The 16,857-nt window shown below is 48.2% G+C and overlaps 1 protein-coding gene across 1 annotated transcript in view; it reads left to right on the forward strand.

Annotated features, from left to right (window-relative positions):
- BMP6 (bone morphogenetic protein 6) overlaps window positions 1-16,857 on the forward strand; it is a 154,023-nt gene that overhangs the window by 130,800 nt on the left and 6,366 nt on the right. Inside the window, exons 3-4 of the mRNA XM_035030819.1 lie at window positions 8,791-8,939; window positions 9,573-9,770. Of these exons, the coding sequence (XP_034886710.1) occupies window positions 8,791-8,939; window positions 9,573-9,770 (347 nt within the window). The remainder of the gene's footprint in view (window positions 1-8,790; window positions 8,940-9,572; window positions 9,771-16,857) is intronic.

Here is a 16,857-nt window from a genome sequence, read left to right on the forward strand (position 1 = left end):
TTTGTAGATACTTACTAGAATAAAGAAAGTCTCTATTTCTAGCTTGCTAAGAGTTTTTAATATTAGAAATTGGTGTGGAATTTTATTTAAAAAATTTCTGATCTTTTCCCCTAAGTGTTAATGTGATATACTACATTAAATCATTTCCAGTGATTCCAATGATTAAACCAACCTCCCATCCCTGGAACAAGCCCACTTGTGATTTATTATCCTTTTTATATAAGGCTAGATTCAAGGATCATGTCTGATAACTCTATTGCCTGGATCACCTATGGGTCTGTTCCCATTATCTATTTGTTCCCTTGATTTTTCCTCATTTGGTTTTATTTCTTTGAATGCCTGATAATTTTTTTAATTAAATTCTGGTCATTATCTATGGAAAATATTTATAGATACTGTTATCTCTTTCCAGAGTGGATTTAATTTTCTTCTGGAAGGCAGAAAAAATACAGGGCGATCTCCTCATTCTTTTGTTCCAGTTGGGGGTATTTAAGGATCTGTTAAGGATTATCTGTTTCTGGTTTCTCCCTTTCTCCTAGAGTTTAGCCCTTTAGGGGTCTCAGCTGAAGGTCTAGGATGTTTACCAGAGCTTCTCTCTTCCTTGGTGGGCTCTGAACTCTAATTTTTAACTCCCCAGCATTGAGAAACTGCCAAAAACTCTGCTTAGCTTTTTGTCCTCTAAGCAGTTTCTTTCTGCTTGTTTTCTCAGCTTCCTACTCCATGCATGCACAGCCTAATATTTGGCAAATCTCTCAGATGGAAATGTTGGAGTTCAAGGCAGCCAGGACTTGAAGAGCCAAGGTCTTATAGGAAGTGAACCCAAACTTCTGAGTTCACTTTTATGCAGCCCCTTTCCCCCTGGGACCTTAGTCCTTCAGGTCCAAGCTTCCTGAAGCTCCAATTTTTGTTCCTAGCCAGTGATATTACTCCAAGCTCTAGGCTGCTGCTCCTTTCTGTTTGATACTCATGCATCATGCCAAGAAAGATCAAATCCCCTGAAATGAAAAGGCAATACAAAGACGATACAAATGCAGGGCTCACCTCCATGTATTTTTCTTCTCTCTGTGATCTTGACCCATCAAGTGTTGACTGCCTTGGTTGCTCTAAGATGACAACAAACAAGTTTATTTTTTCAGTTGTCCTTAGCGGGAGTGTTAGTGTGATACATCATAACCAGAAGGCTATGTCTTTGAAACATAGGATTTTTATTATTTTTATTTTGAGATCTTTATAATGAATCCCCACAAATGTTGATATGTGATTCATTAACCAAATGGTGTAGTTCGGGAAACAAGACCCGAACCTGGCAGTTGATCCCGTTCCAGGATCTAGAAGAGTAATTTCCTTAGAATAGCATTTCTTATGGATTGATTGCTCTACGAATGCTGTTGGATTTTCGGTGCTGCTTGCTGAAGTGAAGCGACGTGAACATTTATCTTCACTGAGGTATAAGTGAGATACCTGAGACTGTGTTCTTTTTTGAAGAGAATGGCAAATTTGAGAAAGCCAGGACAGGAGAACCTCATTGTAGTTGGGGCAGAGGGAAATCAGAGCCTTTTATCGCTGTGCCCAGCCACACCTGTTTCTCTTTCCGTATCTGCCTTTCACAAGTTTGATCCTCAGGGACTCCTGAAATCTTATTTGCTGATTTGATAATCTCTGGCACGCTCAGTGTGGGCCTCAGGTAAGCATTGAGCGTTTCTGTATTTGTTCCTTTGCCCCTGAAAAAAGGGGTAATACAACTGACCCACAGCTCAGGTTATGTAACTAGTTAGTCTTGTCTCTTTAGTCAAGTCCTATTATACCTAGAATGATCTACCTGAAATTAAAGCAAAAAGTGCAAGCAGCTACCAAATCTTATTCCTTAGCCTAAGTTCTGCTCTTTGCAGAGGCACAGTGTAGAAGAGAATATTGCAGAGAGGAATTAAGGTTATCATACACAAGAGGTGTATACACTCAAAAGAATGCTGCATTTGGGGAAGAGAGGGAGTCAGGGTGTGGTGGGCAAGAGAAACTGTTGTTTGGGGACGGTTTACCCACTTGGTAAACATGGAAGAGAAAAGAAAATCCGTCTTTATTTCTGGAAACTATGCCTTCTGTAGTATTCTTTCCCAGAAACACATTGCTTTAGTTACGTGCATCTTCTTACCAGGATGTCCAGCCTTGTGGGAGGCCGGCCATGGTGGTAGCTAAGATTATCTTGGGAGACATCTTTTTTTTTTAAAGTCCCAGATGAACAGCATTTTTCCTGTTTTGTTTCCCCATATTATACAGGATATGGGAATGTAGGACTGGTGATGAAAATAAAACATAACGTTTGCACATAACCTGTTTAAAATGTGACAGAGCTTCTCATTCAGTCTGTGCTTGATCACTAGGGCATGTTTCCCAGTGAAGGAGAACATTGTTTTGTTTATGTGGCCAAAGAGGTCAGGTTAGGTAGCCATGAATTTGCATAAAGTAACCTGCTCTCTCCCTCCCTCCCTGTCTTGGACACCGAGAAACAGGCCTTCTAATAATACTGCTGCTTTGGACTTGATCTTACTTGTGATTCTGATTATTAGTCTAACTTGATAACTCCCTGAGGGTAAGGCCAATCCATAAGACAATCAAACATTTACTTGTGGAGCATTCTACACTTGCTTTGTACTATTTGAGGGAGAGGAGCAAGAAATCTTGAGAGCAATTAGCTTTGAACCTGAAGTCTAAAAACCAGGTGAGGGTAATACTAGTCATATTTAAGGGAGCAGGACTATGCTGTAGGTCAGTGGCTCTCACAGTGTGGTTCCCAGACCAGCAGCAGCATCACCCGGGAACCTTAGAATTGCAAATTCTCAGCCCCCACCCCAGAAACTCTGGAGGTGGGCCCAGCGGTCTTTGTGCTAACAAGTCCTCCAGGGGATTCCAACATAGGCTGAACTTGAGAACCACTGCTATGATGATGAAAGCAGGTGCAACACTGGAGCCGAGATGCCTGGGTTCAGTTCCCCCCTCTGCACTTACTGGCTCTAGGACTGTGAGCAAGCTACTTATCCTCTTTGTGCCTCAATTTCCCTATCTGTAAGCCTGTGATGGCATGAACAGTATTTACACATAAGAGTATGGTGGTTGTGAGGAGTTAGCATAATTAAAAGCATCTGTGTAGGAAACACCATGTAAGGGCTAGCTAGGTTCATATTCTGTCAGCAGAGTGATTTGTATTTGTTTGTTGAAGATGAAATATTCCATACAGAGCTAAGGTGCCTTTGATTTTGAAACACCTCTGTGTACCTTGCTAATCCCTGAGGTGAAATTGGTTAATATCAAGAGGCATAAAATCAACAAGAGCTTAGCTAATTATTCAAGAATAATGTGCATTTGCCCTTTTTACTCAAATCCATGTGTGGGTAGCAGCTTACCCTGAGCTGTGGTGCTCTATTTTCAAATATCCTCTTCTTTCCTATCCTTTTAGTGACACACGTTTAAACATAATCCTCCATATATGATACAATATGTAAGAAGAAAGTAAAAACACTTGCTTTACTAATTTTCTAAAATGATTGGCTTTTGACTTCCATTCTCTTTGAAATGTCAGTTTGCCTCATTGCATAACATCAGTTTATCACTCTATGAATGTTTTATATCTTAGTGCACCATTAATGGTGAAGGGATGTTCTAAAGAAATAAAGGAACAAGACCACAGGCTCACTTTATCAAATATCTCATAAATCTGTTTGCTTCCAACATATAAATTCCACTTTATTAAGAACAGTTCTTTCTAAGAAAGTGGTTAGTAGTAAGCAGAGCTGCACTTTGTTTAGGGCAGTGTGACCTTAATGGGTGCCATTTGTTAGGAAAGACCAAAGCTGGCCACTAGGAGCTCGAGTACTTCCTGCTCTTCTCCAAGGCCGAAAAAGAAAAAGACCCACTGTGTTTGCCAAGGTGCTTTCTACCTCTCAGCGTGATGGAGGCTTGAATTGGGAGGGACCACATGGGGTGACTTCGCCCACACACACCAGTTCTACAGGTCTTACGAGTGACTTGCTGGTCAGTCAACTCTAGCCCCAGGGTGAATTTGTGAAATTTGCTAGAAATTTCTAGGTTTTCTAGAAATCTCTTGTTAGACTTATTAATTGTTAACAACTTAATTTTCCCAGGAAGATAACAGTAGGAGGGAACTCATGCCCTCAAGTAGGATAACACCGAACATAAAATTGTTGTATTCTTGAAGATAGAATGCATGTTCATCATGAAACATGGGGTTCTGTGAGTTGATAGAGAACAAAATAAGCAGTAAATTCTTTCAAAATCCTCTCTCTGGCTTCAGGATTTTCTTTCATGGTATGTTAACTTGAGCATGTCAGTCATCCCAATAGGAAGATCCAAATAATCCAGTCATGGTGGTCACTTTGGCCAGAACTTAAGATTCTTTATCCACTGGTGACACATGTTTTAGATAAGAGCAACAGATCTTGACTGTGCTGAAGTGAGATTTAGAAGGGAACTCCTGTTTTTCTTTTTTTGTTTTTTTACATGGCAGAATCAGGTGCCTCTTATTAGAGGCTACACTTTCACCGTCAAGAGACTACGCAGGCTATATGTCATTGGCGCCAAGTCAATAGATGTGGGTCAGACCCGACCCGCGTCACTGACTTTCATGTATTGGAAGGAAGCACCAAGGGTGAGCCAATGAGTTTGTTCCCTAAAGCTGGGATTCTGTCATTCTTTTTTTGTTTCTTTAAGTTCCTCAGGCTAGACAGAGAATCTTCTGCATGGGAGGAAGAGTAGAGCAAGACTGGGAAGGTCATGGGAGTTCCAGCCACAGGCAGCAGCCGTCTTGGGTCCCTTCCTGCATGTACCTTTCACCCCTTCCGACCCTGGCCTTGATAGGAGAACCTGCTCATGATTTCCGATCACGTGCCAGTTCTGAGTATTTACCTTACTCTGAGCCCTCGTTCAGGATTTTCAACCTATGCCTTGTGCTTTTCTGGACTCTGCTGTTTAGATAGGTGATGGCTAAGAGTGTGGGCTCTGATTGTAAGTTCGGGTCACCCCACTTAATACCTGTGTGACCTTCCTACACCTAACCTCTGTAGGCTCCATGCCCTCAGCTGTAGAAGAGAGATAGTAGTAGGACCTGCCTTTCTGGGGTCCCCAAGGAATAAAGGAGAGTCTCTTGGTGCATCCCGCATATTGAAGGCACACGGTATATATTTGTTGCTCCTCCTCTATTTTGTGCAGTTATTTTAAGTGCATGCTGTACCTCTTCTTCCTCCCATGGACCTGAGCATCCTTGATTTCATAAACATCAAAATTTGAGGCTGCCTCACTGCGGGTGAGCCACAGAGTTGTTTTTCATCTTTCCGGGCTTAGCTGTCTGCCTGCATTTGTGTATGCCCGTGGTCTCTTAGGCGGTGAGGACCAGCTTTCTCCTCGTTGCACAGTCAGAGAAGGTGGTGGAGAAACAACTCACCTGCCCAGGGACCCAGCATGACTGAGGAGCAGGCAGGAGAGAAAGCCAGGCTGCCCGCGTCCATGAGTCCCCACTCGCCCTGCGGATTTCATTCCTTCCACCTCACAATTGTACCCTCCTTAGCGCCTTCCACTTTTATCCTAAGTTTAGTTTTGGATGCATGTTTTCCAAAATAAAAATATAAAATGAAAAAAAGGGGGGGGGGGCACTTGGGTGGCTCAGTCTTTAAGCGTCTGCCTTTGGCTCAGGTCATGATCCTGGGGTCCTGGGATCAAGTCCCGCATTGGGCTCCCTGCTCCGCGGGAAGCCTGCTTCTCCCTCCCCCACTCCCCCTGCTTGTGTTCCCTCTCTCGCTCACTCTCTCTGTGTGTCAAATAAATAAATAAAATCTTTAAAAATAAAAAAAATTTTAAAATTTTAAAAATGGATTCACGTTTTCCCAAATTAATTCATGCCCTTTTCTCCTTCTGTTTCTCTCCTTTTTTGGACGACAGATTTCTGTCCCAGCCCGTACTTTCTCTTGTAATAGACTCCCATTTCCTTTTTCATCAACACTACTTTTTCCAAATAAAAGCTCATTCTAGCTCTTTGTACCAGCTCTGCCACACTCCTATCTCGGACTGTATTTTTCTGCATCCTCATGACAAGTCTTCAAGAATCATCTGCCAGGTGCATCACCCAAGCTCTGTAAGCAGCGACAAGTGACCCCCTTCCCTCAGGTGCAGCTTGGCGCCTTGGGAGTCTCCCCACGTCTTCATTCCGGAGGGTGCCGTTCGGCCGCGGACATGCCCGGGCTGCCTTCGGGACCGGGGCCGCTTTTCCCACAGTGTCTGTGTTATTCCTGGATGAGGGTCTTCTCCGAATTTCCAGAATTTATGTCTTTTTATATCTTCACTTCAAAGCTTTGGACTTGGAGTCCCCTCTCGCTGTTTTCCATGCACACCCCCTGCCTCCCTGCTCACAGTTACCTCGGTGCCGGGGGGGTAATTTGTCAACAGGAGGTATGACACATGCACGTCGTCGGAGAGCACTTTACCCATGGCAGGCCTCCGCGTGGCCCCCCGCGGACTCTGGTCAGCAGCTGAGTAAACTCCTTTTCGCTGTACCTACTGTTTTAAGCTTGGAAAAGATGACACTAGAGCTGCCTTCTAACTCTAAGCCATGTAAACAGGAAAATTGTTTCCCCTCAGACATCTGAGACGTTTAACTTGGGCCTCACAAGTATTTGATGGGGTAGAGAGAAGTTGTATTCACTTGCCACAGGTGGTCTTTCTTAATAAACTCAAGCGGCAGCATGCTGGAATGGGAAACTGAGGCGGCGGGCTTCTCTCCGCTAGCTAGCGCTCTCACTGGCTTTTGATCGAGGTCGCATGGCTGCAACCTCAAGTCTGAGTCTGATTCCCCAGCCGTACAGTGGGGATCATGATATTCTACCAGCTCTTGGGGTTGTTTCAAGGAAAGCAAAATGCATGAAAGCGCCTCATAACCAATTTCTTTTTTTTTTTTAAGATTTTATTCATTTATTCGTGAGAGACAGAGGGGGGAGGCAGAAGGAGAAGCAAACTCCCCGCTGAGCAGGGAGCCCGATGCGGGACTCGATCCCAGGACCCTGGGATCATGACCTGAGCCGAAGGCAGACGCTTAACCGACTGAGCCACCCAGGCGCCCTATAACCAATTTCAGTGTATAGTGTCTGTATGTAATGCTCATCTTAAATGCAGTGTTCTAGTAATTTTTCTATCCTGTAAAAAATGCAGTGTTCTAGTAATTTTTCTATCCTATAAAAGGGGATTTGAATCTTTCCATGGCCAAAATGGTGCCCTGCCCTGTCCTGGGAATTCCCAGCCATTTTCATGTCAGTGACCCTGGGATGTCAACTCAGATTCAGAGTATCCCCAAAATACACAAAGGGGAGCATCCCCTAAGACTGCTCTATCACGACGTGTGCAGGAGTGGGAAGAAACCCTCACTCCATCTTCTTACAACTCTTAGGGTTATGTTAGTTGAGAACTGTAAAAAATATACATATCTTTTACACATATATAAAAATAAAAAATATGAAATATATAAATATATATAAATAAATATATATTAATAAATAAATGTGTGTGTGTGTCTGTGTGTATATAAAACTACTCCCTGTGGAGCCCAATGGAAGGAATGGATTCCAAGTTTGCCTACAAGAAGCCCAGCCACGGCTCATGGCTGTGCTGGGATGAACTTTTTTTTAGAAAGTTCCACGTGTGCTAACACTGCACATTTTTATTTATTCTCTTAAAGATTTTATTTATTCTTTTTTTTTTTTTAAAGATTTTATTTATTTATTTGAGAGAGAGAATGAGACAGAGAGCATGAGAGGGTAAGGGTCAGAGGGAGAAGCAGACTCCCCGCTGAGCAGGGAGCCCGATGAGGGACTCGATCTTGGTACTCCAGGATCATGACCTGAGCCAAAGGCAGCCGCTCAACCAACTGAGCCACCCAGGCGCCCCAAAGATTTTATTTATTTATTTGAGAGAGAGAGAGCACACGTGGGGTGAGGGGAGAGGGCGAAGCGGCTTCCCACTGAGCAGAATGTGGGGCTGGATCCCAGGACCGTGGAATCATGACCTGAGCTGAAGGCAGATGCTCAACCGACTGAGCCACCCAGGCGCCCCTGGGATGAACTTTAAAATCACTCAACATCCACCCACAGCTACCCCGTCCACAGGAGAAAGGAGCCCACACTCAGCGTGGACCGCTCAAAGGCCTTAATTAAAAGCAAGGAACTGATGATTACTCACAAATACGATGTGGCTTCTTGTTTCTCCTTATTTCACAGGAACTAACATATGAAGATTATCGGGTCCTCATTTTACAAAAAGAAAAAAAATGAACAAAGCCACTTTTTTTGTTGTTGTTGTTCATATGAATCCTAATTTTAATATTTTCCTAACCCTTTTCCTCATGCCCCACCCCCTGCTCTCTTTTTAGAGTTGGCCATAAAGTAACAATATGACTTTCCTTCTTCCTCCTGCCCTCCCTTCCCTGCTTCCTTATTTCCAAGAAAGACTCAGCGTGCACAGCCGTGGCAAGGCCTTTGATGAAGTTGAGGGATCCACCTATGCTTGGGAGAAAATTCATTTCTGGGCAGTTCCCTAGCACATATGCCTCTCCAGATCGTGTCATGCATGTGTCCCGGGTGTCCCACGAGCCAGAGACGTGGCAGGGCACTGTGCGTGATGCCTCCTGGGTGGACCTGATCTGATACTGGCGTTTTCATTCTAATGCCAAGGCAGGAGAGAGCGGAGGGGCCGAGAGGGTGGTGCGCGACTCACCACACCATCTTTTCTTTCTTTCAGAGACTCTGACCTATTTTTGTTGGACACCCGCATGGTGTGGGCCTCAGAAGAAGGCTGGTTGGAATTTGACATCACAGCCACTAGCAATCTGTGGGTCGTGACCCCACAGCACAACATGGGGCTTCAGCTGAGCGTGGTGACTCGGGATGGTAAGTTTGCCAACATTGGCGAACAGCGTTCATCCCTTTGGTTTGCAACAGTTACGGTAGAACCCTGGTTTCCGGTGGAGACCACAGCTCTGGGATGACCGCATTTACTGTTCCCTCGTAACTGCTACTGAAAAGCAAAATCTCTCCCGGAGGCCTCCAGAAGGACTTGGAGATAAGTAGGTGGTCTGAGTTCCAGGGGCAACCATGGGAAGACGGCTCACAGAGGCCGGGGGAGCCCAGTCTACGTTCTGACTGTTGGGTAGGGGGGTAGGTTTGCACGAGAACCTTCCAGCGCCCCCTCCTCCTGCAGCACCAAAGCTCCACAGCTCACGGTCCCCACACCGGTCCTCAGACGGGTGCATTCGGCCTGTGACGTCCGTTCCCTCCCTGGTTGGGAGGCATATGAGTGGAAAGAATGGTTGTGTAGGGAAAAGTCCATCGGGACTGGGAGGCCTGGGAGTTCACGCCTTGCTTTGATTCACAGAACTTCGGAAGGAGTGTTTTGATTTTGCTCTGAGCATGCATAGTGCTCTTCCCTCACGCTCACTCTGCGCCAGGCGCTTGGGCAGCTAGGGAACTGTAGGAACCAGTTTCCATGCAATAAAGACAGCTGTGCTGTGCTTTGCATTCAAGGACTCACCGTCAACCCCCGAGCGGCAGGCCTGGTGGGCAGAGACGGCCCTTACGACAAGCAGCCCTTCATGGTGGCCTTCTTCAAGGTCAGCGAGGTCCACGTGCGCACCACCAGATCGGCCCCCGGGCGGCGCCGACAGCAGAACCGCAACCGCTCCACCCAGTCCCAGGACGTGTCGCGGGGCTCCAGTGCTTCCGGTAGGTGTGGGTGGAGCCCCTGTTTGCAGGAAGCCTGGTGGGCGCGTCAGCCTCAGTGAGAACAAGGACGTGCTGATGGTGTCAGCTTTGCATGGCTTCTGCCCAGAAATACAAAGGCTCACAGGTGCCTCATCACCAACTATCTAGAAGGGTTCTTAAGGCCGTCAGAGGGGACCTTTGTTCTCCAAGGACTGAGTCTGCAGGCTGAAGACATCCCGGGTGTCTGGTTTTCTGCAAGAGCATCCTTCCATTTGATAAGATTTCTCCAACTCCTCTTTCATTCACATAAAGATCCTGAGAACACCTAGATTTTCTTCCAGTGGTGTTAGGCCTGGGAGGTTGTGGTGTACAAACAAACAAATTTTGTCTATTTGTGTAAGATGGACTCATATTGGTCAGTGTTCTTGGCTGAAAGTGATGGGAAGTCAGCTCAAACAACCGTCTCTGATGGATTTCGTTGGTTCGTTGAACTGGGAAGTCGAGGGTTCTAGCTGTAGGCCTGGCTAGATTCATGGGCTCACGTGGTGTTCGGAATCTCGCTTTCTCTTCTTCTATTTTCCCTTGTTGGTGGCATTCTCAGAAAGACCAGGTCTGCATGATGGTAAGGAAGGCAGCGGTCGTCTCAGGATCTTATCCCTCTTGGTAACCTCAGCTTCCAAAGAGAACCTCTCTGTCATGGTTGCAGCTTTAGCAGAAAGCCAGGCTGAGGCCGTGCACTCGTGACTTTGGGCAAATCCATTTCAGCTTCCAGTTTACTCATCTGTTAAGTGGGGATGGTTAACACTTGGTAGATTTGCTGGAATTAAATGAGAAATATTTGATCCGGTCCCTAATAATGCTCACAGACAAATGGCATCCAGTTGAAGGAAGCAGGTTTTGAGGGCATATGTTAGGACCCTTGGAAAGGATGTACAGTGCTTCTGGAAGATGCATTGGTTCTTCCAGGTGACTGTAAAGTGTCCTCTTCAGTGGCCAGAAAGACTTCATGCAACTTCCCTGAATACTGTTTCTCTTTGGGAAGAAGTGTCTCCATTTTAGGTTCTGACTTAATAAGCCATTTCTCTTACGAGTAACTTAGCTGTGGGGCTTGAGGACCCAGTGTGAGGTGATATTTTGCTGCTTTTGTCATCCTTGTGTTTCTTGGAAGCATGGCACAGTGTGGGTGTTCCCGTGTTTACCGCTGGAAACAGCTGGACTTTAAAAAGAAAAAAGAAGAGGGGGCGCCTGGGTGGCTCAGATGGTTAAGCGTCTGCCTTCAGCTCAGGTCATGATCCCAGGGTCCTGGGATCGAGTCCCACATCGGGCTCCCTGCTCCTTGGGAGCCTGCTTCTCTCTCTCTCTGTCTCTGTCTCTCATGAATAAATAAATAAAATCTTTAAAAAAGAAAGAAAAAAGAAGAGGAAGAAATGATTGCTTTCCTTTATTCACTTCAGAGGAAGCCTGCTCCGTGTTTTCCTTCAGGGCATGATGATGGAGGCTGCTGGTGGTAGGCTTCAGTTCATTAATGAACTGTGGTCACTTTGGTGCTGGGGCCCCAGACATGAAGGCAGCTCTTGAAATGTGGATTGCTTTTTAAAGTTGAAATTTCACTTGATTTATTCAACACCCCCTCCCCCAAGTACACACACCCGATTTTGTAACTGGGAAAACATGTCTCTGATTTTGGTTTTACCTGTGTCATCCAATTATTCTCTTCCAAGTCCCTTTCCACTTTTTTTTTTTTCAATCTGATAAGTTTCAATTAAACATGAGCATTAAAGTTGATCGAATCTGTATTAAGAGGCAAGTGTATCTGCTTTTTCTTGGTCTTCCCACCCCCACCTCCCAACCCGGTACTTGTAAAGATGCTTTGCTCCTTCCGGTGGTACTAGGACAAAAGGGTTCATGACAGGTATCTCTAGCCTCACCTGTTCAAAGGCCCAGAACCCCCTCCCCACTCACCACTACCACCAAGAGAGTATTTACCAAGAAGGATCCTCCTTCCCTCTTACTAGCTTCAGAGACCCTCTCAGGCTGGTCCGAGAAATTGGTCAGGTTAGGCCCACTGAAGTGCTACTTTATATATTTGGCATTTTCTTCCTTATTTATCCTTGCCATCAATGGGAGCAGACGGACAATGGAAGAGGTTGCTCCTGGAGAAGGGAATTCCCAAGAGACGGCCCACTCCCTAGAGAAATGGGTCGTCCAGTTTGTGCCTTCTTTCCGGGCCACTCTGGGACCAGATGTTGCTGGGCCTCTGTGGACCGGGTAGATGCGGCCGAGACAAAACGTTGTGGTCTCTGGTGTGACTCCAGGCAGGACTTTCCCTTTGCAAATCATCTGGAAGTTTGAAGGAAGAGATTACTTTGCCTCTGCTGCCCCCCTTCTTCCGCAGAGTGCTCCCAGGGAATTAATATTTCTCCACTGAAACCACCACCACCGGAAGCCCATCAGAGACCATCCTGCATCTGGGCAAAGAAGTGAACATAATCCATCAAGTTGCCTGTCATCAGGGTGAAACATGGCAGGGAAATACGGGGCTATTTTGGGAACCGAGCTGCAGATGCCTGGGCCGGCAGGGCAAGTCCACCACGAGGGAGTCGCCAAGAGCCCCTGCCCCTCCTCCTCCCCACCAGAATCTGCTCTCACATCTGTACTTGGCCTTCAAGCCGGACTTTGCAAACACATGCACTGAAGTGTGGGTTTGGATCGAAGGCATCCTGGATGGTTTTCACTTGCCCTTGCTTCTCTGCAGCTGTCTGTTCCCGGTGAATAATGGACGTTGGCTGTGTCGCCCTTCTCCAGTGGGCTTGGATATCATCTGGACAGTATTGTTTATCGCTTTTGCACATGTTTTAGGAGTCATGGTCCAAGCCGTGCTGTGCAGCCCTGTTGGGGATTCCAGTGAATCCGGCAGTTCTTTCTCGGCCTGCATTTCTACCAGCCTATTGCCCTGGGACAGCCTGCCCTCGGGTCCATTAGCTCTCGCGTGCTGGTCTTTCTGGTTGCTTCCGTCCACCCTCTTCTAGAGTAGCTTTCTCTTGGGGTCCTTTGCTTCATCTTCTGGGGACCTGTGACACCACCTGGCTGGCTCATCACCAGGGCTGTGCACAAATGGCCTTGAGGGAGGGTTCCATCGGGGGGGGGGTGCTTGAGATGCCCATCGAGCTAATTTCTCGGATCTTTCCTAGACCTTGCTGTGGAGGGAGTCATTAATGCCATGTCAAGTCAGATGGGGAGTCTGAGGTTCTCTGCCAGGCCAACCTGCTGGCTACCAGCCCTGTGACTTGGAATTGCTCTTTGTTTTGGCAGATAACAGTTTGGGAGCTTTTCTGCCACTTTTAACAGTTCATGCAGAATTAGATGACCTTCCGGCCTCTTTCATCCTTGATGTTTTTGTGGCCGCCACACACCTCTGCCAACCATCTGCGAAGCAGAGAATCCTTATGACCTTCTCTGTCCTTTGGAATGAGTCCTTTGTTGCTTCCAATGCTGTGTGTTAACATTTCAGAGTCCTTTCTCCTTCTACCTCTTTCCAACCCACACAAACATGTGTCTTTAAGGATCCTGGGGGAGGGGGGAGTGTGGCTCTGGTACATTTAGATATGCTCTTGACCTTGTTGATAGTTCAGCTATGTGTCTCTTGAACTTCCCAGGACCATTCAGTATGCTTCCAGTGTAAGAAAGGTAACTGGGGCGCCTGGGTGGCTCAGTCGTTAAGCGTCTGCCTTCGGCTCAGGTCATGATCCCAGGGTCCTGGGATCGAGTCCCACATCGGGCTCCTTGCTCGGCAGGGAGCCTGCTTCTCCCTCTCGCACTCCCCCTGCTTGTGTTCCTGCTCTCGCTGTCTCTCTCTCTGTCAAATAAATAAATAAAATCTTTAAAAAAAATAAATAAAAAATAAATAAAAAAAAAAGAAAGGTAACTGGACTTCATCGCTTGCCAGACAGTGGTTTGGGAACTTTATGATGACTATGAAATCTTGCTGTAGATTTCACGGAGCTCCAGTCAGTAGGCTGCGGGGCTCATCCTGACAGATCAATGTTTATTTGGCCTTTTAGTTCCTGACAGGTGTCCCCACTAGGTCACTGTGTGCGTCCATGGGTTGGCATGCCAATGCTGAGTGAGTTGACCCTCCACGGACATCCAAAGCTTGAGAAGAATGGATCTGGGTCAGGGTTTTGAGTTAGCTGTTTATGGTTCTTCAAAGGAATTAGAAATTGTCATTTGTCGTTTTGATCTTAAATTAAAATTTTAGGGCCTGCTGCTTGGCTTCCAGATGTCTTGGTCAAGAGGTAGAGGCTTGTTCAGGGCTTTCTAAATGAAATCAAATCTTAATTTTCCACAGCTGTGGAGGACAGGCATGGCATTAGTGATTCAAAAGTTAGAATCATTTCAAACTCCATATTTATAATACTTGACTCTCATTTGCCATTAAGCTCCTTTGGGATAAAAGTTATCAAGGAGTGATAGGTTCCCTTCTACCCCATCCCTCGGTTTACCCCTTATGAATGTACTAATGGCCTGTAATGCTGAAAGGCAGTAAGAGAGAGGCATAAACAGGAGCTGTTAAGAGGCCTGAATAATTCACCAACTACCACCAACTCCCGAGAGGGTGCTGGGGGCCAGGAGACTCAGTCCAGGAGGGAACAGGGAGGGCAGAGGTATTTAAAGTACAGGGAGTCTTAGTGTTCAGTCTTTGAGAGAAGCCTTTGTCTATTTTCAAGATACTTAATCTCTGTATTCTTTGATAATCAAGATAAAGGCTGAGAAGAGGCCAAAGTCCACCCAACTTAAATGAAGCAGGAGATCTTGAAATCCTGGCCCCACAAAAGAACAGGACCTCCCTGTTGCCTCTCAGTCTAACCATCCCAGTTGTTAACAAAATCTAGATTCTGAAAATCAAGCTCCCCGCCCCCCCAGCATTCGATGAGATTATTGACACCAGAACTCAAAATCTCAGTATGGTTCCACAGTGTCCGGGGCCCAAGGAGCTGGGCTTTCTCCAGCATGTGCCCAACGGCCATGTTGATTCCATGGGCTAAGGGGGAGCCAGAGACACGTTTTGGATGAGACGGGCTGAGGAGGCTGGGAGATGTGGAGAGATCAGGGGAGACGGAGGTGCCCTTTCAATAGCTGGGTGTTGTACTTGGCCCCGTCATTCTAGGAGAGAAGGGAAACGAGTTTCCTCTGGGAAGACTCCGTAGCCTGGGCTCAGAAAAACTGGGAGCCCAGTGTGGAGCATGCCCCTCTGTCCCCAGCAGCTGCCCCCTGTGCGGCCTACTGAGCAGGGTCGCCAGCCTGCGGGGTCGGCAGAGCACAGCTGCACAGCCCCTCTGCAGAAACCCTGGCCTGCAAGGTAGCCGCAAGCCCCCTTCCCTCCTTGCCTCCTTCGCTCTCACCTGGTTTCTTGTGCTTGCCTTGACTTTGTCCTTTGTCGGCCTTTCTCCCCTCGATGGACCCCTCGAGCAGGCCCATGCAGCCTTCCCGCGCGCTGCCTGCCCTGCAAGTCCGCATCAGTGCTGCGCCCGTCCCTTCTCCTCCAGGACTCGTTCCCCTGGGACTCTCCCGGGCCCTGGCGCCCGGGAAGCCATGTTTCATTCCCGGGAGCCATTCAGCTGCAGAAGTAAGCCAGCAGCCAGGCCCGAGCCCTCCTAGCCTATGGCTCCCTTGTGCTTCACTGTGTGCGCGGCGTTTCGGGAGGCGCCTAGCCTGCAAGGAGCGCTGGATGGGATGTGCCCCCCGTGATCGGGACGAACAGACGTGCGGGGCACGGGGCCGCCGCCTGGGGACAGGGAGGCCCTGGAAGGTGAAGCGGGGGCCTCGAGGGGCAGGCAGAAGGGGCCGAGCACTGGCAAGAGGGTCAGCGAAGAGCCGTGGGCTCCAGGTAAAGCTGCCTCCGTGCACCGGTGAGGTGCACCTGCTCGGACACTCGCCAGGCTGTCAGGGGCGGGACCCGCCGGGCCGGGAGGGGACCCGCCGGGCCCGGAGAGCACGCGGCCGGCACCAATGTCCGCGGAGCGCGTGTTGCGCTCCCAGCCCGATGACTGGGAGCGTCAGCAGCCGCGGTGCCAAGTGGGTGGTGGCACTGGCCGCCCGTTGGGCCGCTGGGAATGGACGTGATAGTTTCCGCACCGCTGGTTTAATGGTCCGGGAGGCCTGGGCGAGGGGCAGACGTCCGTTGGCTAAGCGTTGGAAGAACCGCGGCTTACAGAGAACGCACTGCGCACGGCAGCCTGGCCTCCCCGACCCTGCCCTACTCGCCCTCGCCTCCGCCCGGGACCGGGCCTTTCCCACCACAGAGCCTGGAGGATTTTGCCGAAGGATCTTCGCTTCGGGGGCAAACAGGCAGGGCCGTCTGGGGGCTTTAAAGGTGCTCCCCTTCCCCCAGGGTGGGGCCTCGGAAGCTTTCAAAGCCTGAAAATCTATGGCGAGGGAAAATGTGTCTGTCCTGTTTGAAAGTAGACTAGGGAGCGGCCCTTTTCTGGTTATGGAAGAAATGAATCCTGGGGGCTTTTGTGATTGTTCGATTTTGTCACCTCATAATAGTATTTTGTACCCCAACCTACCTAAGGCTGGGCCCTGCTTGTCCAGGTACTCAGGACGGCCACCCGGGGCCTGGTCTGGCTGGGCCAGACCCCGCCGGGTGGCTGGGCACTTGCCCGCCCTCTGCTCTAGGCCGAAGAATCCCATGGAGTGAGTGGAAGCCAGATGGCACTTTCTGTGTTCAACTTTGAAAAAGTCAGATTCCTTAAAGCCTTCACCACGTCTGCATCCCGGGGCGGCCCGAGACAGGCTTCGTGTGTGAAGAGGGCGATATTGTCACCTGTATGTGCACCTCTCCTCTGTGTCTCAAGTTCTAGAGTCTGCAGACTCAGCCGGGCACCAGGGGACTCCGGCCTGAGGGTCTGAGATGGGGCTCCCACTCCCTGGTGAGTCTCTTGGTGCCGACCTGGGCCACCTGTGAGACAGACGGAGGACAGTTGCCCTCTGGGATGTTTGTGTTGGCCTCCGGCCTGTTGCTCGTTTGGTTGGTTGGTTGGTTGGTTGGTTGCCTATGTCCAGCAATATGGCTTCTTCTTTCTGCCTTCCCCTTGACGGGTGAACC

The sequence above is a fragment of the Mirounga leonina genome, unplaced genomic scaffold, assembly GCF_011800145.1.
Source record: "Mirounga leonina isolate KUSES-001 unplaced genomic scaffold, KU_Mleo_1.0 Mir_366, whole genome shotgun sequence".
In the NCBI taxonomy this organism is placed as follows: Eukaryota; Metazoa; Chordata; class Mammalia; order Carnivora; family Phocidae; genus Mirounga; species Mirounga leonina.